The 27,634-nt window shown below is 38.5% G+C and overlaps 1 protein-coding gene across 2 annotated transcripts in view; it reads right to left on the reverse strand.

Annotated features, from left to right (window-relative positions):
- Nucleotides 1-277: 277 nt before the first annotated feature.
- The window catches only part of slc9a8 (solute carrier family 9 member 8), a 36,693-nt gene continuing 9,336 nt past the window's right edge, over nt 278-27,634 (reverse strand). Inside the window, exons 5-17 of one of the 2 annotated variants that reach the window (XR_004614502.1) lie at nt 25,570-25,653; nt 24,897-24,998; nt 24,605-24,639; nt 22,792-22,935; nt 20,803-20,944; nt 20,600-20,705; nt 20,394-20,510; nt 20,222-20,304; nt 20,018-20,129; nt 19,259-19,479; nt 18,262-18,408; nt 16,840-17,020; nt 278-303 (exon numbers count right to left, since the gene is read on the reverse strand). Coding sequence is in view for 1 of the 2 variants with exons in the window: in XM_034591367.1 (XP_034447258.1) it covers nt 16,910-17,020; nt 18,262-18,408; nt 19,259-19,479; nt 20,018-20,129; nt 20,222-20,304; nt 20,394-20,510; nt 20,600-20,705; nt 20,803-20,944; nt 22,792-22,935; nt 24,605-24,639; nt 24,897-24,998; nt 25,570-25,653 (1,404 nt within the window). In the remaining variant the exon portion in view is untranslated. Of the gene's footprint in view, nt 304-15,686; nt 17,021-18,261; nt 18,409-19,258; nt 19,480-20,017; nt 20,130-20,221; nt 20,305-20,393; nt 20,511-20,599; nt 20,706-20,802; nt 20,945-22,791; nt 22,936-24,604; nt 24,640-24,896; nt 24,999-25,569; nt 25,654-27,634 lie in introns of those variants that run through there. The other variant, XM_034591367.1, reaches the window with a different exon arrangement.

Genomic DNA, 27,634 nt, shown 5'->3' on the forward strand with positions numbered 1-27,634 from the left:
ACATTATACAGTGAGGTTGACATTCATCCCACCATCTTCAAATCAACCCCTCACCCCAAGACTCTCCCGGTCCCCTGTGAACATGCATTATAATCTGTAAACTATGGATTTATTCACGTTTGGCATGCATAGGTGTTCCTAAGGTCTGTGATTCCTCCCAATCAATATACAGTTAGGAGCTGAGCATCACATTCATTATGAGAAGAGACAGTTATACTCAACACAGACACAAACACAAACACACACACACACACACACACACACACACACACACACACACACACACACACACACACACACACACTGGATCATTTACAATATAGGACAATGTTGAATATCTCTTGCACTATTGAAGGTCTTCTGCACAATTTAAGTTACCAACTACCAGTAGATGTTAGCAGTTGTTAGTCTTCGGTTTTGGTCTCGGTAGAAGTCGAAATTGCAATTTCTGTGATTGAAAGCAACACTATGCAACTTTTTTTACCTTAAATATCAGCTTCAAAATTAGTTTGACGCTACACTGAGTGGAAATAGGGAGATTTGTGCAGTTCTCATTCCTGCTCCTCACCCTGAAGACTTGTTTTTACTCTATGCAACTTTAGTGAGTTGGTCTCGTGTGAGAAGTGTGTATCCGACTGATCCAGGATCAGCAAGTTTAAGAGTAATGGCAAACTGTTGATCAGTTAAAAGACTCAGAAGTCATTAAAAAACAGCGTTTATCTCAAATATTCAGTGAATTAACTATTAAAATGTGAAGATTTGGTTTGTTTGTTACAGCCGCAGCTCTTCTGGCTCAAGAAGCCGGGGATTATGGGTAATACAAAGGGATAGACTTTGTTTTTCCCCCACATGAAATTCACTTAATTGCTCGGACACAGAGCCCAACAGAATTCATCACCACGTGTGTAGAGGGCGCTGTTGCTCAGTAACATAAGAATGGTAAATGGTTTGTGTTTATATAGTGTTTTCTGGTCTTGATGACCACTTAAAGCAATTGAGTGGACTTTCTGGTTATAGGACAACATCTCTACTAAACTCGAAGCCACAGCTGCACCAATGGATAAATTGATAAATCACAGGGGGTTAAAGCAACAGGACTCAAATACCAGGATGAGCAGTCAAAACAAGCAAACAGTATTATCATTTAAGGTTTTAGTTCCAGTAACAATCAACTCAGTCAGTCTCACTCAGTGTGTCAGTCATGACAGATGAGCATTGATTTGAAGTTTCCAATCCATTATTTTGATTGGGATTATTTTGGAATGGTTTCTATCAAAAGAAGAAAACATACAATATAATAAAGAAAATAAGAATCCACCCTCCATGGAATGAGTTAACAAACAAAGACAGACATTCACCAAACGGTTTCTCTTTATCTCAGTTCATAGAGATTATTGTTATTATTTCGTCTTTAACATCTTCTTACTGTCTTCCGTAGTCTGACATTTTTATTATCAAACAGGACTTTCAGAATAAAGCTTTTCCTGACATTCCTCAGATAAACTGGGCATCATTTACTTTATAAATAATGTCCATGACTCATGTATTTGCATTAATAACTCTTGAGCCAGCCACGGAAAAGGGGGAAGGCATTAAACAGTAAGTAGTTTGGGGTTGACTGCAGCACTTTCTTATTAGCGGACCTCGGCTGTTACTTTGACTTCATCTTCATCAACTTAGACGTGATGTATTGATTTGCTTTGGAAGGAATTTTCAACCTCACAAATGCGCAAACACTTCACAAAACCTCCTGAGCTGCAGCTGGTCAATACTGTGGAGTACAGTTTGAAGTTAACGGTTGCCAGATCATACTCGAGTATCCCCCCCATATCTCAGTCTTTCTCTTCTATATTGCGGAAAACACACATTTCAGAAACTGCATAGATGGCAAGACTGTTCGAGATGGGTAAATATATTGATATGGAAAATTCCATACTCTGTGACATTGGTGGGGACAAGTCCTCTTACCTTACCAAATCTACACCTGTATCTTACCCTATAGGGGGGTGCAGTGCACTTGACACAAAACAACCACCATATGTTGTGTGGAAAAAATGTGATATATGATAATGATACCTAATTCTCGGAAAACAAAGGTTATGGATGGCGATAGTGATTTTTCTTTGGCCGGGCTTCACACAGGGAGCAGCTATCGATATTCCAGCTGGACGGATGTCCAATAAAATGTCATTGTTGTTAGCCACCATAAGCCTCTTAATCCCATCATCCAATTACCACCAATACGTTAACCATAAATCTGTACTGTGCATTGTTAATCACTGTCATTGCCACCACTGACTTTCTGCAACTTTCTGCTGAGAGGTCAATTCAGCCCACTCACATCTACTCCATGTTCTCTCTATCCAATGTACATCATATTTCCAAGTGGGCCAAGGTCCTACATACACATGCATGGAGGCATGTGCAAACATGCTCACAGTTACACACACAGGCTGTAGGACGTATTGGATAAGTGGCAGACAGAGCAAACACACATTCACAAATCTGTCACCTCCAAGCCAAGGGCAATATCAGCCTCGATCAGCAGTCTTATCTCATCATGTCTTAAAATAACGCAACATGTGTGGAAAATAACTTGCATTTGTCCCATTTATAACCAGACGATCAGGTCATAGACACATAGCATCATTACTATAGAGGTCATTCAAATCGTATTAACTGCAAACAGCAAACAACATTACAGACAACATTTCCCTGTTTTGTCCTTTTTGCTGAATTTGAAATGATATAAGTCAAAATCACTGCTTGATATCATACGTGTTAGCTGCATGTTGCAAAGATACACGTTTTCAAGTAACATTAGCAAACATGCACCATTTCAGCTGCTGTGTAAAATGATTGATTATATATCTAGGTTGGTCATTAAAGTAACGTTAATTTGTCATTTATTTACTATGTCAGTGTTCAAATGTGATCAATGATTTGTTTTAAAATCTAAAGAAGAGAGTAGGTTCTATTTGACCTTAAGTTGCAGATCTATTGTATCATGTTTCTTTCCTCCTCCTCCCGGGAGGGAAACTTGCTTGTTATGCTCATAGCCAAAGAGTTGTGTGTTTTATTTAGCATCGTCCATCTTCTACTGTCTCCCACTCCAGCCTGTTGATGGCACCTGAGCCTCACAGCCAGTCCACAACAACAACTGCTAGGTAAGTGTCACATAAGCAAATCTGGCAGAAACACTGCTGTTGTTTGCATCATGACAAAGTCACAAAGGGATGTTAGATGATCTTAAAGTCATGAGGGCATCCAACCCAGTTTTTACTGCCAACTTGTGATCAGCTTGCAGCCTCAAGAGGATCCCACAAGCTCTGCAAATGATCACTATTTTATTTATCTTTTTACATTTTTAGGCAATTTATTCTCGTCAACCCTGAGACAGGACCAAAGGCCAGCCCGGGCATGTGTTGTTTAAGAAGACTGGAGAATGTACTCATGTACTTTAAGTGAGACTAAATGGAGCCTGACACATCTTCCGGGGACAGGGTACATGACGTGTGGTCTTGAAGTGGTAAACAGTTTGTTAACAACTTGTTGATTGTTTTGTGGATTTCATTTTCCAAGAATTTCATTAGAAATGACAAAATATTAGTAACTGAATGTGCTTAATGCGGTGACTTTATCAAATATGGTCATCTATTGTGAAAGTTAAATAAGAGAACAGAATTCATGCCGATTGAGAACCTGTTCAGGATGAGGAATGATGTTTTTTATGGATGCTTTGATTTTGTCAGTTATTAAATATGTTTAATATTGCATTGACTGGTGGCCGTGACTGAGGGGGGAGAGCGGTGGAATTCCAACCAGTAGGTCAGCGGTTCAATCCCAGTCTTCCCCATCTGCCAATGTAATATTGCCCCTCATAGAAGAAAGTGCTGCCGATAGATGCACTGTATGAATGTGAGTGTGAATGGGTGGATGGCGAAAAAAAAAAACTGTACTGTGAAGTTCTTTGAGTGGTCATGAGAAAAGCTCTATATAAATACAGACCATTTACCGTTCAATAAAAACCAAAGGGTTGAAGGCCAGTTCTTGCCTGAACCATTTACATGCTTGCAATTGGTTATGATTGTGAAATCTAATCATAAGCTTCTAGCAATGTTTTACTGTATAATCAGATTTCCTAGTAATTTTATATAAACCATAAATGGAAATTACAGTAACAAAACATTTAAATACACAGTATAGTACTGTAATATTTTTTACAGTAAGAAACTGTTGTAGAGTAAAGTAGGTACACTGTAGAATAACGGTATCTTGCTGGCGAGCATTCATGTCTCTAACAGAAAGACCCTCAGGAGACCCCCCTTTATCTGTTTGAGGCCCTGAAGGCTGAATATAATAACAATCTTTCATTCATGCACTTAGGGTTGAAATATGAATTAATTTCACTTAAGTTTATATTTTCACTCTAAGTGGCCCCAAAGGAGTAAATGTGGTCATGTGCGTCCACTTTCCTGTTGTCAATTACCTCAGAGAGTGTTTTACCTCTGGTGCTGTACAGTCGTTGCCCTCAGGCTACTGTCAGACTGCAGTGAGAGCAAACACCAGTTGAGCGGCTCATATCAAAAACAGGTGGATCTAAGGACGTGTCATGAAACCAAAAGAGGGCAGAGGTTTGATTTGTGCTCTGCGTTGTGATCAATGACTCATTCCCCTGAACACCGAGGCTCACTGCTCTGCGAAAATTTAAAAACCTTTAATAAATAGCCCATTTATTAAAGAATTAATTAAAGTTTTTTTAATTTGTGCTAAGTACCGGGCCTTGGTATTTATAGATATGTTTTGGTTATGAGTTAACGATTACAAAGCAAAGCCCAAATTTAATCTTGCCCCTTTTTTTCTCTGAAAGATTTTGTCTGTGTTTGAATCTAAATGCCGAGCTCCAAAACTTCTGGGCCTCTACTGCTGTTTCTGGGGTTATTATAGGGCAATTCACTGTCTCTTGATATACTATATTACTACAGTACTACTGTCACTGATATTATTATGGTAAAATTATATAATATAATAATAATAATAATTGCAATAAAAAGAAGAAGATCAACAACAACATCTTATGAAACAAAATTAAGTTTACATTAAATTTTAACAATAAATAAATCACAACATGTGTGCCCATGTTTGTTTCATCTCTCAAAGTTTGCTTGATGTCATTACACTTCAGATATTATGTTAGTAACACAACCACTGTTCTTTATCTTTGGAGAATGTCCCTAAAGATATTTCTAATCATTGATAATAATTAACATCGATAAGTTAACATCTACTTGTACAACATGATTAAAGTGGTGAAGGAAAAAGAGGAAGAGACTCACTTTGTTTCCACCATAACACACATTCATACTTAATCACCCGCTCTTGACATCTCAGCTCTTCTATCAGCATTCATCAGTGTTCATTAAGCAAATATGTGCACATTGTTTAAAGTTCCCTTTTCAGTGGAAATGCCAGATATGTTCCCAAAAATGTATCACGCATTCATTTGTGTGTGACGCACTTTTACTGATGAGTTCATGATAACTTTATCATTCGCAGAACTAGTATTTTTGTTCCAGTTTGCTGAGGTTCCAGGTTTTACTAAAAACGTTATGGAGATAATATAGTAAACCTGCCTCTTGGAAAAAAGTCCTGCTTCTAAATACTTTAAAAACACACACACACTGATTTGTATGTATATGCTCTATAAGGAGAAGTTATAGTTGTTTACATCATTAAAAAATGATAAAAGGGTGTTAGCAGTAGAGTTTGTTTAAGGTATAGTTTCAGTTGGAGAAGTTTTTTGCCTTTTTAAAATATTCTCTACAGGTTCCAGATCATTGCCGTTGATATAAACAGAAAGGACCAGGTGGGTTTAGCTTCTCTGTTCGAATTAGCTATTTTTAGGAATCTCACTGGCACCAACTTTCTGATGTTGTTCTGAAAACCTCTCGTATCTCAAGAGGTCAACAAGGCTGTCGACTGTTCACGGCTAAAAAACTTATCGCTGACCTGAAGTCAGTTCCCATGGCAACTCACTGACCTTAAATCAGAGGAAGCCAAGTCTCTCACATCCACAGACTCGGCCCCCGGCTGCCAGATACATAACCGCCTGCATCTGTCTGCAGACATGAGGAGTTCAGCACCAGGCTCGCTCGCTCACACACAGACAGACCAGACAGATATGCATCTGCTCAAGTTTGGTTCCTCCTGTCAAATCACTAAATGGACATGATAAAGTTTGTGTCGACTTTACAAGATTGTCCAATAAAAGAGGATCTGTATCCTGTTGGCTCTGGTTTATTTCCCCTGAATTCGTGGAAGTACAAGGACAAACAATGCAGTCCCTATAAACCCCACATGTTAAATCAGGGAAAGCAATTCACACGTAATGATGATTATCCAGATGTTACAACCCCTATGTTTAACAATTACACATTTACTGTAAGATGCACTTTAGCTGCAGTGTCGGCTCAGTTCTATGTTATTTTCATAAGTTGACATAAACCACACATCCTCATTGTCTTCTCTGCTTTCACTGACATTCAGTCTCTTCAAATTTCTCAACCATTTCTCTTCCTGAGACAAAGAACTCAAGTGAGACTGTAGCTAAAAACTGAAGATTTGGGAAAAAAGCAAGACACATAGCACATAGCAAAGAGAACTATGAGCTCATACCTCGGCCAGAAGCCAAACAGTCCCCTCATGAAACCACATTAAAAACTGCTGGATCTGGTTTTTATTTGGATCTGCAACAAATTACACACTTTCATAGACACCAGTCTCCTGATTATGGTAGATTTTTTCATTAAGATTCATCTGAAATCAGTGAAAATGTCCACAAAAAAACCCTGGATCAGTCCCTTTGTCCTGATCCACCTCCAACTTTAATGGGTTCTTTCTTGACCCATGTCTCATCCTTCCACCAAGTTTCGAAATCTGAAATGGTCAGGGGTGAAAGCATAACTTCCTTGGAAAGGGGTAATAAAGAAACAGACATAGGAGACATGTGACTGAGGTTCGATTGACCATCGATCGATCATCCAACCCGACCCTGAGTCTGTGAGTGCTTTTGTTGCTGTGGTTTAATAAGTATATTCTTGTACGATAGTTCTGCTCCGACCCTCTGAGCCTCCCTGGTGACTTCCACAGCAGGAGATCAGTTGATCTTCAGTTCCAGCAACTGGAGAACCAGAAAGTGGAAAACCACTGGAAGGTGAAGTTTCAAGCTCTGCTGGACTATAAGGAGAAGCTGAGGAGCACCGTCCTGGAACATGAGGCCTACTTCCAGCAGATAGAGCATCTCATAAACCAGATCACGGAGACAAAGGAGAAGTTGTCTGCTGAGCATAAGGAAGTAGAACTCCTGATCCTGCAGAACTCTGAGCTTCAGGTTCATTACATCAGATCATTTTGGATTTGAATTATATGGATTGTAGGTTTGTTTCATGTTCAGACTTTGAAGAAGAAAATGTTGACACTTATGTTGTGTCTCTGTCTTTTCAGGATCTCGCCTTGAAGTACAACGAGAAGGTCAAAAAGGAGAGGAAGGAGAAGAAGAAGCAGGAAAAGAAAGAGCAACTGGAGAGAGAGAAAGAGGAGGAGAATAAAGAACTGACGAAGAGAGAGAAGAAGGAGAATAAAGAACTGAAGAAGAGAGAGAAGAAGGAGAATAAAGAACTGAAGAAGAGAGAGAAGAAGGAGAAGGAGGAGAAGGAGGAGAGAGAAGGGACACAGAGGAGGAAGATGTTCCCCTGTTTTCTCTTTAAACGACAGAGGTCCTCCTCTTCCTCAACCGTCCCCTCATCCTGACTCCCCCCCTCCCCTCCTTACCCTCCCCTCCCTCCTCACACCTGTATTACATACATATTTTTGGAAAATAGAAAATAAAAAATAATCTTATCCCAGTTTGCTCTTTTATTCCAGATGCTGGTTAGTGTACATCAATCTCAATGATGAAAACTGAACATGTATATGTAAAAAATGACATATAATAACAAATATAATACTGTGACACGCACAGACACACACACAGACACACACACAGACACACTGAGTGGTTGAACTGATCTTGAATCAGATAAACGCTTCGGCTGCTCGTTATCCATTTATTTATCTTTTTACAGTTTATTTAAAACCAAACACGTGTGACATCACACCAAAGCACAATATTAAAATTACAGGGTCTGACCCTTCTAATAAGAAAACAACATGTGATTTTTCCTCATATCATCTTATTAGTTAGATCAATGAAAGTGTATTAGCATCATTCCTAATTAAGTTTTTTTATTTTCAAGTGTTTGTAACTCTGCCTGAATGTGTGCGCTGCAGGTGGCTGAGACACAAACCCCCTCACAGCGGATGTCACTCTCCTGTTCTCGGGGCCCTGATTGACAACCTGGAGATCTCCATGATCCTGGCCCTGGTGCTGCTGCCTCTGCTGCTCCGGGCCGCAGCGCTGCACTACCTGCTGGGCATCATCATCCTGACAGCTCTGCCCAGCCTGGTCCTCTGGTACTACTACGCCACGCACCGCAAGAGGAGACGCACCCTCTTCTTCCTCACTCTGGCGCTGTTCTCTCTGGCCTACATGTATTACCTCTTCATCACAGAGATTCTACCGCGTGGGGACGTCAGCCATCTGCAGCTGTGCACTGTGACTGCTGGGATGATCCTCACCATCGGATCTCTCATTCACACCAAGAGAGGCCCAGGGTTTCACACCACCTCCTATCACAGCCAGAGTGAGGAGGTTAACAAGGACTCTACACATCTTAATGGATCCATCCAATCAGCGGCCTCCTCCTCCTCTCCTCCTGCCCTGGTAACGTAACGTAAAGTAACGTAAAGTAACGTAACGTAACGTAACGTAAAGTAACGTAACGTAACGTAACGTAACATAACGTAAAGTAACGTAAAGTAAAGTAACGTAAAGTAACTACAACTAACTAAAAGTAACTAAAAGTAACTAAAAGTAACGAAAAGTAACGTAACGTAACGTAACGTAACGTAACGTAACGTAAAGTAACGTAACGTAACGTAACGTAAAGTAACGTAACATAACGTAAAGTAATGTAACGTAAAGTAACATAACGTAACGTACAGTAACGTAACGTGACGTAAAGTTACGTAACGTCACGTAACGTAACGTCACGTAACGTAACGTCACGTAACGTAACTAAAAGTCAGAAAGTAACTAAAAGTACGAAAGTAACTAAAAGTACGAAAGTAACTAAAAGTACGAAAGTAACTAAAAAGTAACTAAAAGTACAAAAGTAACTAAAAAGTAACAAAAAGTACAAAAGTAACTAAAAAGTAACTACAAGCACAAAAGTAACTAAAAAGTAACTACAAGCACGAAAGTAACTAAAAAGTAACTACAAGCACAAAAGTAACTAAAAAGTAAGTAAAAGTACAAAAGTAACTAAAAAGTAACAAAAAGTACAAAAGTGACTAAAAAGTAACTAAAAGTACAAAAGTAACTAAAAAGTAACTACAAGTACGAAAGTAACTAAAAAGTAACTCAAAGAACGAAAGTAACTAAAAAGTAACTAAAAGTACGAAAGTAACTAAAACTACAAAAGTAACTAAAAGTACCAAAAGTAACTAAAAGTACAAAAGTAACTAAAAGTACCGAAAGTAATGAAAAGTACGGAAGTTCCTAAAAGTAACGAAAGTAATGAAAAGTAACGAAAAGTAACAAAGTAACGAAAAGTACGAACGTAACGAAAAGTTACGAAAAGTAACAAAGTAACTAAAAAGTAACTAAAAGTACGAAAGTAACTAAAAGTACGAAAGTAACTAAAAGTACCAAAAGTAACTAAAAGTACGAAAGTAACTAAAAGTAACGAAAGTAACGAAAAGTACGAAAGTTCCTAAAAGTAACGAAAGTAATGAAAAGTAACAAAAAGTATCAAAGTAACGAAAAGTACGAACGAAACGAAAAGTTACGAAAAGTAACAAAGTACAAAAGTAACTAAAAAGTAACTAAAAGTACGAAAGTAACTCAAAAGTAACTAAAAGTACAAAAGTAACTAAAAAGTAACTACAAGTACAAAAGTAACTAAAAAGTAACTAAAAGTACGAAAGTAACTAAAAAGTAACTACAAGTAGAAAAGTAACTAAAAAGTAACTAAAAGTACAAAAGTAACTAAAAAGTAACTAAAAGTACCGAAAGTAACTAAAAGTACGGAAGTAACTAAAAGTACCGAAAGTAACGAAAAGTAACAAAGTAACGAAAAGTTACGAAAAGTAACAAAGTAACGAAAAGTAACTAAAAAGTAACAAAGTACAAAAGTAACTAAAAAGTAACTACAAGCACGAAAGTAACTAAAAAGTAACTACAAGTACAAAAGTAACTAAAAAGTAACTACAAGCACAAAAGTAACTAAAAAGTAAGTAAAAGTACAAAAGTAACTAAAAAGTAACAAAAAGTACAAAAGTGACTAAAAAGTAACTAAAAGTACAAAAGTAACTAAAAAGTAACTACAAGTACGAAAGTAACTAAAAAGTAACTACAAGCACAAAAGTAACTAAAAAGTAAGTAAAAGTACAAAAGTAACTAAAAAGTAACAAAAAGTACAAAAGTGACTAAAAAGTAACTAAAAGTACAAAAGTAACTAAAAAGTAACTACAAGTACGAAAGTAACTAAAAAGTAACTCAAAGAACGAAAGTAACTAAAAAGTAACTAAAAGTACGAAAGTAACTAAAAGTACAAAAGTAACTAAAAGTACCAAAAGTAACTAAAAGTACAAAAGTAACTAAAAGTACCGAAAGTAATGAAAAGTACGGAAGTTCCTAAAAGTAACGAAAGTAATGAAAAGTAACGAAAAGTAACAAAGTAACGAAAAGTACGAACGTAACGAAAAGTTACGAAAAGTAACAAAGTAACTCAAAAGTAACTAAAAGTACAAAAGTAACTAAAAAGTAACTAAAAGAACGAAAGTAACTAAAAAGTAACTAAAAGTACGAAAGTAACTAAAAGTACGAAAGTAACTAAAAGTAACAAAGTACAAAAGTAACTAAAAAGTAACTAAAAGTACAAAAGTAACTAAAAAGTAACTAAAAGTACGAAAGTAACTCAAAAGTAACTAAAAGTACAAAAGTAACTAAAAAGTAACTACAAGTACAAAAGTAACTAAAAAGTAACTAAAAGTACGAAAGTAACTAAAAAGTAACTAAAAGTACAAAAGTAACTAAAAGTACGGAAGTAACTAAAAGTAACGAAAGTAACGAAAAGTAACAAAGTAACGAAAGTAACGAAAAGTAACAAAGTAACGAAAAGTAACTAAAAAGTAACAAAGTACAAAAGTAACTAAAAAGTAACTACAAGCACGAAAGTAACTAAAAAGTAACTACAAGTACAAAAGTAACTAAAAAGTAACTAAAAGTACAAAAGTAACTAAAAGGTAACTACAAGTACGAAAGTAACTAAAAAGTAACTAAAAATACGAAAGTAACTAAAAAGTAACTAAAAGTACGAAAGTAACTAAAAGTACGAAAGTAACTAAAAGTACCAAACGTAACTAAAAGTACGAAAGTAACTAAAAGTACCGTAAGTAACTAAAAGTACGAAAGTAACTAAAAGTACGAAAGTAACTAAAAAGTAACTAAAAGAACGAAAGTAACTAAAAAGTAACTAAAAGTACGAAAGTAACTAAAAGTACGAAAGTAACTAAAAGTACCGAAAGTAATGAAAAGTACGAAAGTTCCTAAAAGTAACGAAAGTAATGAAAAGTAACGAAAAGTATCAAAGTAACGAAAAGTACGAACGAAACGAAAAGTTACGAAAAGTAACAAAGTACAAAAGTAACTAAAAAGTAACTACAAGTACAAAAGTAACTAAAAAGTAACTAAAAGTACAAAAGTAACTAAAAAGTAACTACAAGTAGGAAAGTAACTAAAAATACGAAAGTAACTAAAAGTACCGAAAGTAATGAAAAGTACGAAAGTTCCTAAAAGTAACGAAAGTAATGAAAAGTAACGAAAAGTAACAAAGTAACGAAAAGTACGAACGTAACGAAAAGTTACGAAAAGTAACAAAGTAACTAAAAAGTAACTACAAGTACAAAAGTAACTAAAAAGTAACTAAAAGTACAAAAGTAACTAAAAAGTAACAAAGTACAAAAGTAACTAAAAAGTAACTAAAAGTACGAAAGTAACTAAAAAGTAACAAAGTACAAAAGTAACTAAAAAGTAACTAAAAGTACCGAAAGTAACTAAAAGTACGAAAGTAATGAAAAGTACGAAAGTAACGAAAAGTTACGGAAAGTAACAAAGTAACGAAAAGTAACGAAAAGTAACAAAGTAACGAAAAGTAACGAAAAGTAACAAAGTAATTAAAAGTAACGAAAAGTTACAAAGTAACGAAAAGTAACGAAAAGTTACAAAGTAACGAAAAGTAACTAACAGTAAAGAAAAGTAACAAAGTAACGAAAAGTAACAAAGTAACTAAAAGTAACTAAAAGTAACGAAAAGTTACAAAGTAACGACAAGTAACTAAAGTAACTAAAAGTAACTAAAAGTTACGTAAAGTAACGTAACGTAGGTGGCGCTATGACCCTGAACTAATATTAATATATGGATGTGTTCAGGTCAGGATTGTGATCATAGGTCAGTAGTTCGGAGCCGGTTGGATAATGCAGAGTGGATTTACAAAGTACTTCCTGTTTCATGGCGAATCAGTAGGTGGCGCTATGACACTGAGGAAATATTGACACATAGAGCTGTTCAGGCTTGGTCTCTGATCATGAGACATCAGTTTGGTGGTGATAGGACAATGCACACTGGACTTATGACAACATCGTCTCCTTTGGCGAAGGATGAACCTTCGCCGCACCTCAATGTTTACACGGTTTGAGGAAATGTCACAATTCTGACCATGATCCAATGACTTGACTGAGCTCTTTTGAGCTGTATATTGTAAAGCAGCCAGGAGCAGTTCAGCAAAGTAAAAACATCTCACTTCCTGTAGCCAGCAGGTGGCGCTGTGATTTTAAGTCAAGATTTCTGTGTAGATGTCACCAGGCCGGGACTCTTGTCTTACATGTCTAGTTTGGAACTCGATTGGAACAAATATGTCTGAGATACAGAACCTCATGTTTTGATGGCGTGTAATCAAACTTTGACGCCACGCCACGGTCACACAGTGTGACGAAAAATCGATCTTTGAGTTAGTTTTTATCTCCATCTTGTTTAAATGACACTCATCTCAATATGAAGTTGATCTGATGAAAGCCCTACGACAACTTCGTCAAAGTAAAAATGTGAAAAATTGCCAAAATGGCCACTAAAGTCAAAATGGCGGGCTTCCTGTTTGGTCTAGCATATCTATCCAAGAGACTTATTTGTTTGTTATGAGAAGACACGTGTCCCTAATGTTTTTTTGTACATGTCCACAACTCGTGGTGCCGGGGCTGCCCTTTAGGGGGCGCTAGTCAGTTATTTTGCCACGCCCATTCCTTAAAACCATATGAATGTCTGCAGGGGGGGGGGCTGTTGCTACACAAATGTAGTTTGAGGGAGATACAGCATGAACACGGAAGTTACAGCAATTTCGTGTGTCACAGCGAGTCGATGAACTTTAACGCCACGCCATTAATATGGCGTTTGATGAAAAGTCACAGTAATCTTATGCCTACATTATCAATGTCTTGAGACCCTTTTGACATAGGTTTGACATGGCTGCGGTCTTTTTTTCTGATTTCTGTGTAGATGTCATCAGGCCGGGACTTTTGTTTTACATGTCTAGTTTGGACTCGATTCGACCAAATATGTCTGAGATACAGAACCTCGTGTTTTGATGGCGTGTAATCAAACTTTGACGCCACGGTCACACCGTGTGACGAAAAATCGGTCTTTGAGGTAGTTTTCATCTCCATCTTGTTGTGATGACACGCATCTCCATATGAAGTTGATCTGATGAAAGCCCTGGGACAAGTACATCAAAGTAAAAATGTGGAAAATGGCCAATATGGCCACTAAAGGCAAAATGGCGGGCTTCCTGTTGCTTTTTTCCCATTGCACCTCTGACCTTTTTTGTTTGTCTTGTCATGATACACCTGGGCTACGATTTTTGTGAAGATCGGTGAAAGCTAACTGAGGGGCTTTTCCTTAGATGGCGCTGTTGAGCCATTTTTCCACGCCCATTTCAAATTACTCCAGAATACAATTACTTTTTGGGGTTTTGAATTCCCTGCAAACTTTGGTAACAATTTGAGCATGTCTAGGCCCTGAAAAAGCCCCAAAAGGGAAATACAAATCCTTTGAAATACAATAAGGCCTCCCACCATCGGTGCTCGGGCCCTAATAAGAAAAATCCTTACAATTTCAATAGGTCCTCCCACCGTTCGGTGCTCGGGCCCTAAATAAACCCCCCTCACCACAGCTGATGTGTCTATGAAAAAAACCTGAAATCTGCGTCATTGAAACACATGGAAATGAAGAGCAAATAAAAGGAGGATTAACAAAATAGAAAAGGTATCTTGACAGCCCGATTACTAAAATAGCATTTCAATGTGGCAAAAGAGAAACAAATATTGGGAGAATATTAGAATGTTTTGTGAATTATCAATGAAAAACATTTTTTGCTGCAAATGTGTATCACTAACTGTCCAGCTGATTTGAAAATTTAGGGAAACCTTTCAGAAACATGGCTTTTCAAGGTGTGCATGTATCGTGTGATTAAAACAAAGAATAAACTTGTAAAATGTGAAAAACACTTTGAGAGTGAATGAAGGCCGAGCTGAAGCTGTTCACTGTGGGACTGGAAACTCTCATTCATTTTCTGCCCCTCTTGAACTCTCACTTCCTACCTTTCAACCAGTTGCAGTGGACAGTGGAGGAGTAACTGGGTGTAATGGTGTAATGAATAGTAAATAATGCAGCAGTGTCATCCACTGCGACCCAGCCATCATTCATTTTTCATGCACCATGGTGTGGATTTAGACCCCCCTGCTGGTTATACATCCTCATTACAAAAATCTAATCATCAGACAAATGCACTCTTTGAATCTGACGTTATCTAATCTAGCAAAATGATGACACACATTTCGACAAGAATACAAAGAAGTGCAGTTGCACACTAGTTTGGACAGAAAAGTGACAGAGCGTGCATCAGTCTCCTCACATAGACATGCACCACCCTGAGTTACAGTGTGGAGCCAACACCAATTACACCACTGACTTCAACACTGATATGACTTCTCCCTACAGTTTAACACCCTCATCAATATGTCCTATGAGATCCCAGAAGACGTTTCAAGGGTATGTCAGCGTGTCGTTGAGTCGGACGTGAGAGCTTCGCCCGTTCCCCAGCATGACCACACGTTATTTCATATTCTATTCACTAGAGACATAATAACCTCCAAATTTACAATGCCTGAATTGATTATCTGCAGATGAAATAAGTGTAGTGACAGGGAACTCGACTGGAGCTCAAAATGAAATATATATAGATATATATATGTTGTAAGAAAATGTGCCTCAAACACGTGGTACAGTATTACCTGCACTTCTTTAATTTTGGTTCCTCTAAAAACATCCATAAATCGCAAATAAATGCAGTACTTCATGATACTTCTCTAAAAAAGCAGGAACTATTACATTTTGTCACGAGACATTTGCAACCATAAACTCTGTACGATGTTGCGGCTCTTCGCCCATGAAAGAAACATTTGATACTGTGCATATGTCAATAGGATTTATTATAGATATGTCTTCTATAAGTCTGAAATTGCTCATAGAGCTTGTATAAAAGCTTTCATCCCACAAAGAACACAAACATTTGTATAAATAAATAGGAAGAAAATACATTAACATTCACATGATCAAATTCCCAGTTACCCACACATTCTTCGGTGGCTATATCCTCAATAGAAATCCATGAGGAAAAATTACAAAAGCAACATTTCGAGTTCTATTTTATAGCTTGAACTGACTTAAACCTTCACAGTGAAGAGGCAGGAACCTCACCAGAGAACGGAAACTGTTAGAGAAAGGTTGATTTAAGGAAACCATACTGGGACCATACTCGAAAAAGAAAGCAATTTTCTAATTTCCTCAATTCTTCATTATTATTCTCCTGTAAGCTGTGTTTAATGAAATGAAAAGTATTGGTTTCACCGTGCACGTTTTGCTAGATTCAACTCTCTCCTGTATTTCTCTTTGTTGGCTGGTCGCTGGAGGGTGAAGCTCATGCAGCACTTCTTGTTTTATCTTCAATACATGTATGCATACATACAGTATGTGTCTTTCAATAAATTAACTCAGAACCGTTAGTCCACATGCATAACCCAGTGAGAATTCAATCTAGGAAGAACAGGAAGATATTCAAAGCAGCAGCTTGTGGCTTTTCACTGTAAAAACAGAGGCTGCAGCGACTTTAAGTTGACAAGTACAAATTCCAGCACGTTTCAAATAAGCCGGTGCCACATAACAATGAACAACACAAAAGTGAAGAGAAAAAGGTGAGAAAGGTGCTCTAGTATTGCTTTACATCAAAAATTGTCCACATACCTACCTGATCCACCCCCCTCAGACCAAAACCTTTAGAAGAGAAAAGTTTCTCAGGATCAATAAAACGTCCCCTGTGCTATTCGGCAGATCGATTAACTCTCATTTCGATATCCTGTCAGTAAAAATATGGCATTCATAAGAGAAACACAAAATTTCACAGATTTCTTTTTTCCTTCATCCAGTGTTATAATTAAGTAAAGTTTGACACATTCCAGGCCACTTAGTGTGTTGAACATCCACAGTGGGCACCGAGGGAAACTCCTTTGTCACATAAACATTGTGGCAGGTGAACAAAAGGAGAGTGTCCTCACACACATCCCCCCCCCCCCCCCCCCCGCCCAGGGACACACAATGTCCATCCATTGTTTTCATATGAACTGTCTGTGTCTGTTCAGTTCAAAGAAGTTCTGCCTCATCGTCGTCCTCGGAGCCTGAGGGTCCCTGGCGAACTTCTTCGTACCACTTGTTGGTCAGGGTCTTCATCTGGATCCGGCCTCGTAACAGGTCCTGTCAGACACAGATCAGTTACATACACAACACAGATCCACACATCGGCATGCAAGAAGGAACAAACAGGGCCGTGCAGGAATACAGACATGAACAGGAGCAGATGGATGAACTAAACAACACATCTCAGAGTAAAGTACATTTGTGAGAACGCCCAAGTTGGTGAGCCCCTTGTGGTTTACTGAAGATAAAATCCTTTTGAGTTTGAAATGTCTTCCCTTGGCAAACAATGCAATGTTGCTCTGTTAATGACCAGAAATTTAGAAAGTGCGTCCCCTTCTAAAACGATATTTGCTTAACGTCCAAAAACAATAAACTGAGTCAAACTGTAAATCTCCATCATGGGAGTAAATATTTCTGTGGTCGTGGGAACATTTACCAAGACTAATGATGTAAATGAGCAGAGCCGCAGTTAAATTGATTTGCATTAAGTGCTGTGAAATAAGATCTGATGCTGGGCTGTTTAGACACTTGCTGCTACACACAAGGGTTTTCTGCTGCTGGAATAGTCGTTGAAATGAACAAGTGCACAAGTGTTTTCGTCCAGTAGAAGGAAGTAAGTACAGTGTGTGAGGAAATGTTAGATAAATGATGTGATGTTATTTTAGCTCAACGAAAAGATCAATTAATATATGAGGGGATCTTAGGGAGTTTCTGTAATAATCTATTTAAACTGCTTTAAGTATATTACTGTCTCAAGAACCATTCATCTTATAAGCTTCACACTCGGCATGTGTGTTCTTCAGGGCCCAGGGAAGTGCAGTGTCAAATTTGATGTTTGAGTTGGATCGAGCACTGTCAATAAAATTTGTATAAACCGCTGGAACTCATTGACATAAGTGACGCTATTGATCATGACAACAGCAACTGATTCTCCAGGTCAGGGTCCAGCTTCACTGAACTAAACAAACAGGTGAACAGCTCTTTGTGCAGCAGCAACTGCTTCAGGATTCTGCAGACGGTGACCAGCAGCCGGTCTTTACTCAATTACTGCAGCTCGCTTTTACAGTTACAGGTGAGTATCCTTGTACAGCTTTAAAAAAAAATTGGGAACATACTAATTAACTTCTGAGAGAAAGTACAACAATTACAAGCCTCATAAAATAGGAATTTACTGGGTGGGTGATGTATTGTGAAGCATTTCTATTTATTGGAATCAGTATAACTACAAAAAAATGAAATGTGTTTAAGTGGTCGTGAACAACATCATGTGACCTCACAGGACTTCTGTTCTCTCTCACCTCTTGCGTAAGCCTGCGAGTGAAGAAGGGGTTAAGGTACTTAGCATCAAGCCACAAAAAGCCCTTCAGATCTCGTCTCTGGTAGATGTGAGCCTCGTACTCCTCCTCTGTCAGTTCTGATAGGTGCTCCGACTCAATGGTGTTACCCTAGAGAGACAAAGGGAGAAGAAAAGAGGGGCAGAGAGTCAGATAGATGGATAAAAAGAAATGAAGTGAGACGGGCCAACAAATGAGACAAGAGGTGAAAGACACGGAGGAGAGAGGAGGTTTGGTGCAAGGAAAAGTCATAATGACAGGACAGCGCTGAGGGTGCGGGAGAGTGGAGATCACACGCAGAAGGATGAGGGAGAAAGAGCAGAGGGAGCAAAGAGCGAGAATCACATCAAAGAGGGCATGAGAGCCGTAAGGATAAATGCTAGATCCAGTCGCTGGTACCCTGGGGTGTAGCACTTCGCTTTGGAAGACATCAAACATGCAAATACTGTACACACAAGTTATGCAAACACACACACACACCACAAGCTGCCTGTGACATCAATGGGAGGATGCACTTAGAAAGACCAATCAACCAGAGCCAATGGAGTCTTGTAAAATATTTAACACAACAGCTTTCACTCAATTCTGGTGAATTATATTTGTACTAGTTGTAGGGTTTTATCTGTGCTTGTGCATCTCTGGGATGAGAGTGCTTTGCTTCCCACTGATTCAGTGTCTCTCACACAAACCACAATAAACCCTTTGATGCTTCTCTCTCTCTGAAGAGGGCAGTAAGTGTCTGATGGCAGATGGGAGAAGGGCACAGCGACTTTCAACAAATTGTCTTTGTGTATTTGTGTGTGTGTGTGTGTGTGTGTGTGTGTGTGTGTGTGTGTGTGTGTGTGTGTGTGTGTGTGTGTGTGTGTGTGTGTGTGTGTGTGTGTGTGTGTGTGTGTGTGTGTGTGTGTGTGTGTGTGCGCGTGCAAGCAAGCAAGTTAAACCAAAGTGCTTCATCCATTACCATTTTCTCTGTCTTGCTGAGATTGATGTCTTTCTTGCTCTTTCGCCGTGTCTGGCTTTCCTCAATGTCCATGATGCGGATGAGCGGCATGGTCCCGCCCCCCAGAAAGAGGATGGTAAAGAGCACGATGATGATAGTGGTGGTGCCGATGAGCTGCCGCTTCTCAATGGGCTCCAGGCCCAGATGGAGGCTCAAAGCGTACGGGATGGCTCCTCTCAGACCTAACAGACAGAGAAACAGACATGAGTGAGACTGCGGAACAAAAACATGTGTATATGTAAACTGAATCCTGACACTTGTACATATACAGAATATGTTTTAACTCTCGTTTGGTTTGCATTTACAATATTAGGGCTGAGAATATGTATTTTTTTCTTTAATTCATTATTAACAACAACGCAACCCACAGCTTTATGAAATTATCTGCTGGTATATTCTTGATCTATAAATTAGCAGAAAATAATATAAAGTGGCCTTCACTGATTACAGAATCCATCAGGATATGTTTTTAATGTTTTTTCTGGTCATAGGTCCAAAAACCAATGCTAGAAAAGGACGAAGTCAATGAATTGATGACCCAAATAGCTGCTGCTTAATTTTCTGTTGATCTAATAAACAATTAATCACTACCTGTTTTAACCTCTGGTTGTTACTACTTTCACTTGGCGCCCGAGACGGGCAAACTATGTTAGGGGAATGACACTGCACTGGTAACACACTGGTAACACACTGGTGAAAAGGTTCACTGTATCATCTCACCACTAAACCACATGATGAACATCATTTTGGGGGTGATCTTGTGGTCTCTGAAGAAGTTCAGCAGGAATGACAGAGGAAAGATGTTCACCGCTCGGCCGAGAAGAACCAGGAACTGTCGAGAGAACAACAGCTGTAGCACTGACTGTCATGGCAACAATTTCAGATCCCATTTAAATAAAACTAAAGAAATACAAGAGCACTTACTATGCACCAGCTCACAAAGGATAATTCAAAATTATGTGGGAAGCTAAAGATGGAGAGACCAAGGAAGGCAAACACACACGTCTCTGGGGAGAGAAATTGAAACTTTGTGATGAGAACGTATTTTAAAAATGAAAACAAAGAGAAAACAGGAAAAATAAGAAGTGCTACTGACCACACATGAAGGCTACTGTGCGCAGTGTCTGCTGCATGAGGATCTGGGTGACAGGAGACAAGTTGTGATGGGTGTAATGAGACATCACAATCCCCGCAAACAGGATGGACATAATCCCTAAAGATAGAGAGAAAGCATGTTATTACAAAACAGTCCTAAAAAGACTAACACACAAAATGCTGTAAATTGTGCCTGTGTATGCTCACCAGATAGTTTTAATCCCTCTGCCAGGCCATAGGGTAGATATGCAAATATGATCATCATCCCAAACTCCAGAGAAGGAGTCTTCCTTAGGTCAAAGTGTTTCAGAAACTGGTCACAGAGTTAGGGAACTTTTAACAAAACCAGACAATACAGAGAAGAATATCAAGTACGCAAACACACACGTGCACAAAAGAAGTCTGGATACAACAGCCGAGATGAGTCCTGTGAGGGTTCCCAGCGCAGCAGATCCAAAAAACATTTTGAGAAAATACCCCAACGCTTGCACAAAAGTCTCCCAGCCTGTAACCGTGGAGTTTTCTGAGTTGGAAAATAAACCCTCGGCTGTGCTGAAAGACAAAAGAAGAAAAGAAAAAGAAATGAGTGAAGTGAAGCCCGATCATTTTTGTTATACCTCTATCTGACTCTAGAGGGCAGAAACACTCCACCACTGAATCCTCAAAACTCAGCAGTATGAGAGAGAAAGAGATAGAGAGATCTTGTTTTAACATAGTTGTGGGGTCCAAAAACAAGGCGCCCACTATACTCGGACCTGTCCAGTTAAAATGGATTCTTTGAGGGTTAAGACTTGGTCAAGATGAGTTATGGGTAGAATTAGTTTCATGGACAGGTCTCCATAGTTTGTCATCAAAGTCATGTTGGCTAAACAGAAGTTAGCTGAATCACCCCAGTGACTCTACGGGAATTTAACATGAAGGAACTTATAATTATTATTTATTTATTTTTGAATGTTTTATGTCCATTACTTCTTCAAGAGTCTTAGGTACTTGTAAACACATCAGGAACTATTAAGCACCAAAAGTTTAAGGCAAAGATAAACTATTATGACAAAATAATGCTTCATTATTTCCTATACAACATCTGTGACTTCTTTTGTAGTAAATACAGTCCCATGTATTGAGCTACCAAATTCTCTCACTTGATTCATTATAATATAGACTTTGGACTTTAATTGGGTGAAAATAATTTCTCGCCATGTCCAAAAAGTAGCATTTTGGATAGTTTTTATTTATTGTAGTAGGAAGTAGGAATAGAAACAATCTATTTGTTTATTTGTCCAATTTAAATCCTCCTTATAATTGACAGTTATTCAGACAAACAGTCGTAATTAATAATCTGGTTTTAATGCTCAAGTTCCCAAGTGAAAGCTTTAGCCGTGTGGTTGCATTGAAAAAATGAGCCATACAGTAGAGTAGCTTTCCAAGAAAGCTTGTCTGCGAGGTGCTATCAACAAGCAAATTGCCAGGGCTGTTCAGCCAATCTATTATTCATGCGTTCATTTACTCTACATGGGCACGCAGACACTTGAGATCCGTTTCACATTTAGCTGGTTCCGAGCAGGAGAGATAAAGCCAGTGATAAGATGACGTAATGCGTACAAACAAGGTTTTCCTGCCAACTGTCCGTTTCCGTCAAACCTGTCTGACAAGATTTTGTTTCCGTGTTCATACGTGGGCCACCAATCTGAAGACAGTATTATAACAGATCACAGCGGTGATAACACACGGTGATACTACAAATAGACTGCTGCTCAAGTATACAGTAGCCTTTCTGACAGATATGAAGACCTGAGGGTGTCAAAGGAACCCTGATATTCTTATCTGACACAAATGCTATGAAAACCTTACAGTAACAATTCAACAAACCTTATCTGTGAACGCCATGGATGCCATCCACATTCATCTGCTTGACAGATTGATAGAGCAAACAGCAGGTGGCGTTCAAAGGTTGACAGATGTCACTGACATCTTCCCTTAATCACCACTGTGTGTGAGGTGTACTGCACTGGAGCAGATCAGTGTAGCAGAATAAGGAGAACACAAGTCCTCCCAGTATCAAATGATAAAATAAATATAAATATATTTTCAAAAACCTGAAAACTTAATTACAATTAATTCTGAGAGTCTGGGGGTGTTTTGAGACTAGTCCCTATCCTGATGTGCATCACTAACCCTAACTAATCATCACCAGTCTTTCTGCCTAAACCCAATCAGAGGCAGGGTAGGTAAAATGTACATCCACCTATGGCTCAGAGGGTTTTTCCATGTTCGCAACATTTAGAGGGTAGTGGTGTCAAGCTGAGCAAAGTTCATGCATGGGCAAATGTACAGTAAACATATCCAGTGTATGTGTTGGAGAACAAACAAGCCATGAGGGGGCAGATAAGGGCTCTTACTTGGTGAGGACAATGGAGACGGCATCATTGAGTATGCTTTCGCCAAACACCAGCATGTTGAGGACCGGGTCCACCTGGAGGGCATTAAAGATGGCGATGGTTGCTACAGGGTCGACTGCTGAGATCAGCGAGCCAAAGGCAAAGCTACAGCAGGGCGGGGAGGACAGAGAGTAAGTGGAAAGTTACAGTTTAATAATGGTGAAAAGACACTTTTACAGGTATGAAAGTACCTAAAAAGCATTCAGAAACAAACACAAATGAGCAGGGACAAAACATCTACAAGCCAACAGAGACAAGGACTGCAGCACAATCATTCAGTAATTTGAGTCACATAAATATGCCTCTAAAACAACTAGAAATACCGCATCAAGGTTGTATGCCTCCACCAACTAGTGCAGTTTCCATCTACACTCTTTTTTTTTTTATTCCAGATTCACGAGGTCACCATGACCTTTGACCAATGAAATCTAAATCAGTTAATATTTGAGTCTATGTGACAATTGATCAAAAGTTCGCTAAAGGCAGTCTTGAGATATTGACATATTCAAGAGTCCAAAATCAAGTTTTGCGAGGAATCCTTGAGCCCAAGTGAATGTTTGTTCCAGATATAATGAAATTCCTTTTGGGAATTTCTCATATGTGACATTACCTTGACCTTTTGACCTATGACCACTTAAATGTAATCAATTCATCCTTCAGTCTAAGTGAATGTTTGTACCAAATTTAAAGAGAAACTCCCTCATGCAGATCTGAGAAATATATAAACATACTTTGAGGCTACTGTGACCTTAACCTTTGACTAACAAAATCAAGTGAGTAAATCCTTGAATCTAAGTGAATATTTTTGCCAGTGGCCAGAGGCATTTTGTTACTCTTTCTAGGAAAGAGTAAAGGATGTCACAGTACAAATGAACCGCTTTTTAAAGGTTATCTACACAAAGTATGTGCCAGCACACTGTTTGTAGAGGGGATTATAGAGGAGTAGTAAAAATGTGTAGGCAGAAATTGATGGCTTGATACAGTACAGTATGTGCTGGGACAAGAACAAACCAGAAAACAAAAACCGTGTAAGTCATAACCTTTTGGGACTTCCCCGAACAAAATCTAATCTGTTCTTACTAAGCCCATGTCCTGAATTCCCACAAATATCATTAAAATATGCTGAGTCATTTCCGCTATAAGGACAAGTGAGACTAAAAACATTCTCATTGCAAAAGGCAACACCCTGCTTGAATACATAACAACAAACACACAATTTGTTCAGACTGTGTACAAACAGGGATTCACACTTGTGCACATTTACAATCTTAAGTTTCACCAAAAACACATGGGTTTGGAAAAGCGTGAGTCTCAGTTATAGTATCTCCAGCAACCCTGCTAATGGATAAAGTCAAAAGCTTTCAAACTTAACAAGAGACTGAAGGTGCCAGTGATGCTGCTGTAGATTAAGAAAGTCCCATTTCCCTTTATGTTGCTTTGGACAGAAAGAGTGAAAAGTATAAAGGTACAAAAGTTAAATATCTAGAAGTTTGTAGATATTCCTAATCTACAGCAGCATCAGGTGAGGGGTGGCACAACCGGCAGAGGCAGGACGTAACGTGTTAAGTCCGCTGTGTGTTTCTGTGTACAGCACATCAACGTCGGCCCTTATCACCAAACATTCTCTTGACATCTTCGTCAGTGTATCCTACAATCGTATATTTTTGTTCTAACATACAGCCGCCTCCTGAGAATGTCAGTAAAAGCATCCAAAGTATGTCTGAAAAGCAGCTTACGCGATACATGAATGCTAGTTAGGGGGTAAAACTCTCACCTATCAGTCATTGACATCTTGTAGATCACATCCACCTGACGAAACACAAAGACAACCTCATTGACACAAGTGTAGCACAACTGAGACAAGGAATAGTCTAAGATTCTAATAAAAATAAGAAAGTATTAATGGCTACAACATTAGAACATTTCTCCTACATGATGTGACTAAACATTCTTTGGATCAAAACGAGGTAGTGGTTTTAAGGGGAAGTCAAAGAGAAATGCATAAACAAGTTCCCGCTCACACTGACGACGACAGAGCTGTGAGCAGATGCTGTTAAAATCCTTACCTGTCCGAGGAAATAGATTCCTCCTCCGACTATGAAGGCGGAGATCGTTGTGCCAATCACAGCAAAGAGGGTGATGGAGCCAATGTTCTGGAAGAAGTTCCCCTGAACGTACATGGACACACATTTTAAGTATTCATGGGCATAGTAGCATGACATTTGAAGTAGCATGGTGTTAGATAACATGTAGCCAGCATTAAGTAGGGCACAGTATAGGTACAGAGAAAATGGTTATACATTGCAAGTCATGGAGCTGAATGTATCTATTTTAAACCCTGTTTGAGATATTAGCGTATGAAGAAGAAAGAAGAACAAGAGAAATAAGGTCAATAAAAATAAATATAATGTTATGAGCTGCCTATGGGTTTTTCTAGATTAATTTTAAAATGTATGTAACTAAAGTATATACAAATAATAACAGAGGCGTGAACCAAAATCAAATATACCATTTGAAAAAATTACAGTCGGGGAACAAAGTATATACAAGTTTGTTTTGTTTTTATATTTTCTTCCTTCCTTCCTTCCTACTTCCATTCTTTCTTGCATTGACTTTGTTTCTGTGATTCTTGTTCTGCACATGAGGATAATTTCATATTTACCATTGAAAAACCTAAATGTTTGTTTAAATACGTATGTAGGTTTGTCAGTTCAGCTTCATGCGCACACTCGGTTGTACCTTGTGTAAAGAGTATCCAGACTCAAAGATGATGGGAGGCAGCAGCAGAAGGAAGAACATGTTGGGCCGGAACATTTCCTCCTCCTTTAAGAGAAGAAGGACAAAGTTACAAACATGCAATTCACATCAATGGTACTAAAGCTGCAGTGCTAAGGTGATAGATTATTAACCTTGGCTTTGAGCTGCATGCTGGCCAGTAGAAACAAATTGTAAAGATATGGGGAAAAGTCCAGTTAAAGTGAAGAATAGAGTAGGAAATTCTTATTCAAATCATATATACTTTGAAAAGGGAATGTAGCCTTTTTAGTAGAGTGAACAGGGACATTTTTTATGAAACAATTTGACTTGCACAGGGTTATTACACATTCTGTCAGACTTTGTCTTCTTGAATCCAACAATAGTCTTTTATCCAAACAAATTATGTGTGTCACAGAATAATAAAACATAAAAGATTTTTATTGCATAAAACATGTGCTTGTGGTTACTATTATGTAGTCCTCAACCACTACTACCAAGTATCTGTCCGACTGATGAAGGTCGGTTCAGTGATCATCATAATTTCATACTTAGTCATGGGAAATTGTGATGTGGGAGGCCATGAATGAGCTGTGAGTAACAGCCCTTAATGTGACAAAACTCATTTGGATGTTGACCCAAGGATGATGCACATGTAAGCACACACGCAGACACACACGCAGACACACACGCAGACACGCACGCAGACACGCACACGCAGTATTCATCAGGGGTAAATGCCTGCCTGCCAATTCTTATATGCATTTAAACACAACTTTTGACAGGCTCTCTTCCACTTGCTTTAAATAGGATGTGAATACCAACATATGCTTTTTGTACTTCTATCTTAGTGAGGATACTTATTGACATAATGTATTCCCTAGACCCTTAACCTAACCTTAACCATCCAACTAAATGCCTTACCCTAACCCTTACCTAAAGCTAATTCTAACCCTAAAACCAAGTCTTCCAAGTCTAAAACCACCCTCAAATGATCGCCCAAATTGTCCTCACACACACACAGACAGAGAGAGAGAGAATCCCAGAGACCTTAGCCCTCTGATTATTTCAGCGATATAATGAGATCATTGTTGCTTCTCAGTTAAATGGGCCAACATCACAGATCACACGTAGGAATCATGTGCCTGTGCGTTACGCTCTGGCTGCCAATGTGTCTGTGGATGACAGGGGAGTGGGAGTGGGAGTGTGTGTGTGTGTGTGTGTGTGTGTGTGTGTGTGTGTGTGTGTGTGTGTAAGTATTGCTCATGTTGTGGGGGACATAAACGAAAGTCCCCATGATGTAAATCATTAGGGTTAGGCAAGTAGCAGTTATAGTAAATAGGCCCATATTTACTCAACAATCTCTTTCATCGTATTATGTAAGCAAGTTTTGACAGTTGGTGGAGTCTAAAACTAACAGGAAGTTTCATGTGAGGTTTAATCAAAAAGGAGTTTACTTTACACATATTTCTGTAGAAACGAAACTAAAAACTTTTGCAGAATGAAAAATCTCATTTTATAAAAATAATTTGAATCACCTATTATTGGAAATAATCTGAAATTATTATCTATTTCTTTACATCTAGGCAATAATTTAAAACCAAGACCTAAAAAAAGCAAGCAATTTGCGAATGAGGTGAGACAATATCACAGCACACATATTGGCTTCCGCTACAATGATGACACCAACCAACACTATTCAAGAAAGATGCCCTAAAAACAGGCCAGACACACTGAAGATAGCCTGTAGAGGATGTATGCTGGAGTAAAAGGTAATGCTTTAGCTCACTATTACTTATCACACATTCACATTTTAGAAAAAGAAAGGCAGCAAGGAATGCTTCCAGGTCACACCTTTTCTGGACATTCATCCCAAAAGTACTTTACCCTTTAGGTTAGGTGAAAGGTCAACAATGAATATGAACACCTGAGACATAGGAAGTTGTATATTAGGCATGTACTGAAATCTGACATTAAAAGCTGAAGTCCTGAACATACTCTTTTCATATCTACAAGCTTCCACTTCTGACTATATGTCGATAAGAGACTG

This window comes from Hippoglossus hippoglossus, chromosome 7 (assembly GCF_009819705.1).
Source record: "Hippoglossus hippoglossus isolate fHipHip1 chromosome 7, fHipHip1.pri, whole genome shotgun sequence".
In the NCBI taxonomy this organism is placed as follows: domain Eukaryota; kingdom Metazoa; phylum Chordata; class Actinopteri; order Pleuronectiformes; family Pleuronectidae; genus Hippoglossus; species Hippoglossus hippoglossus.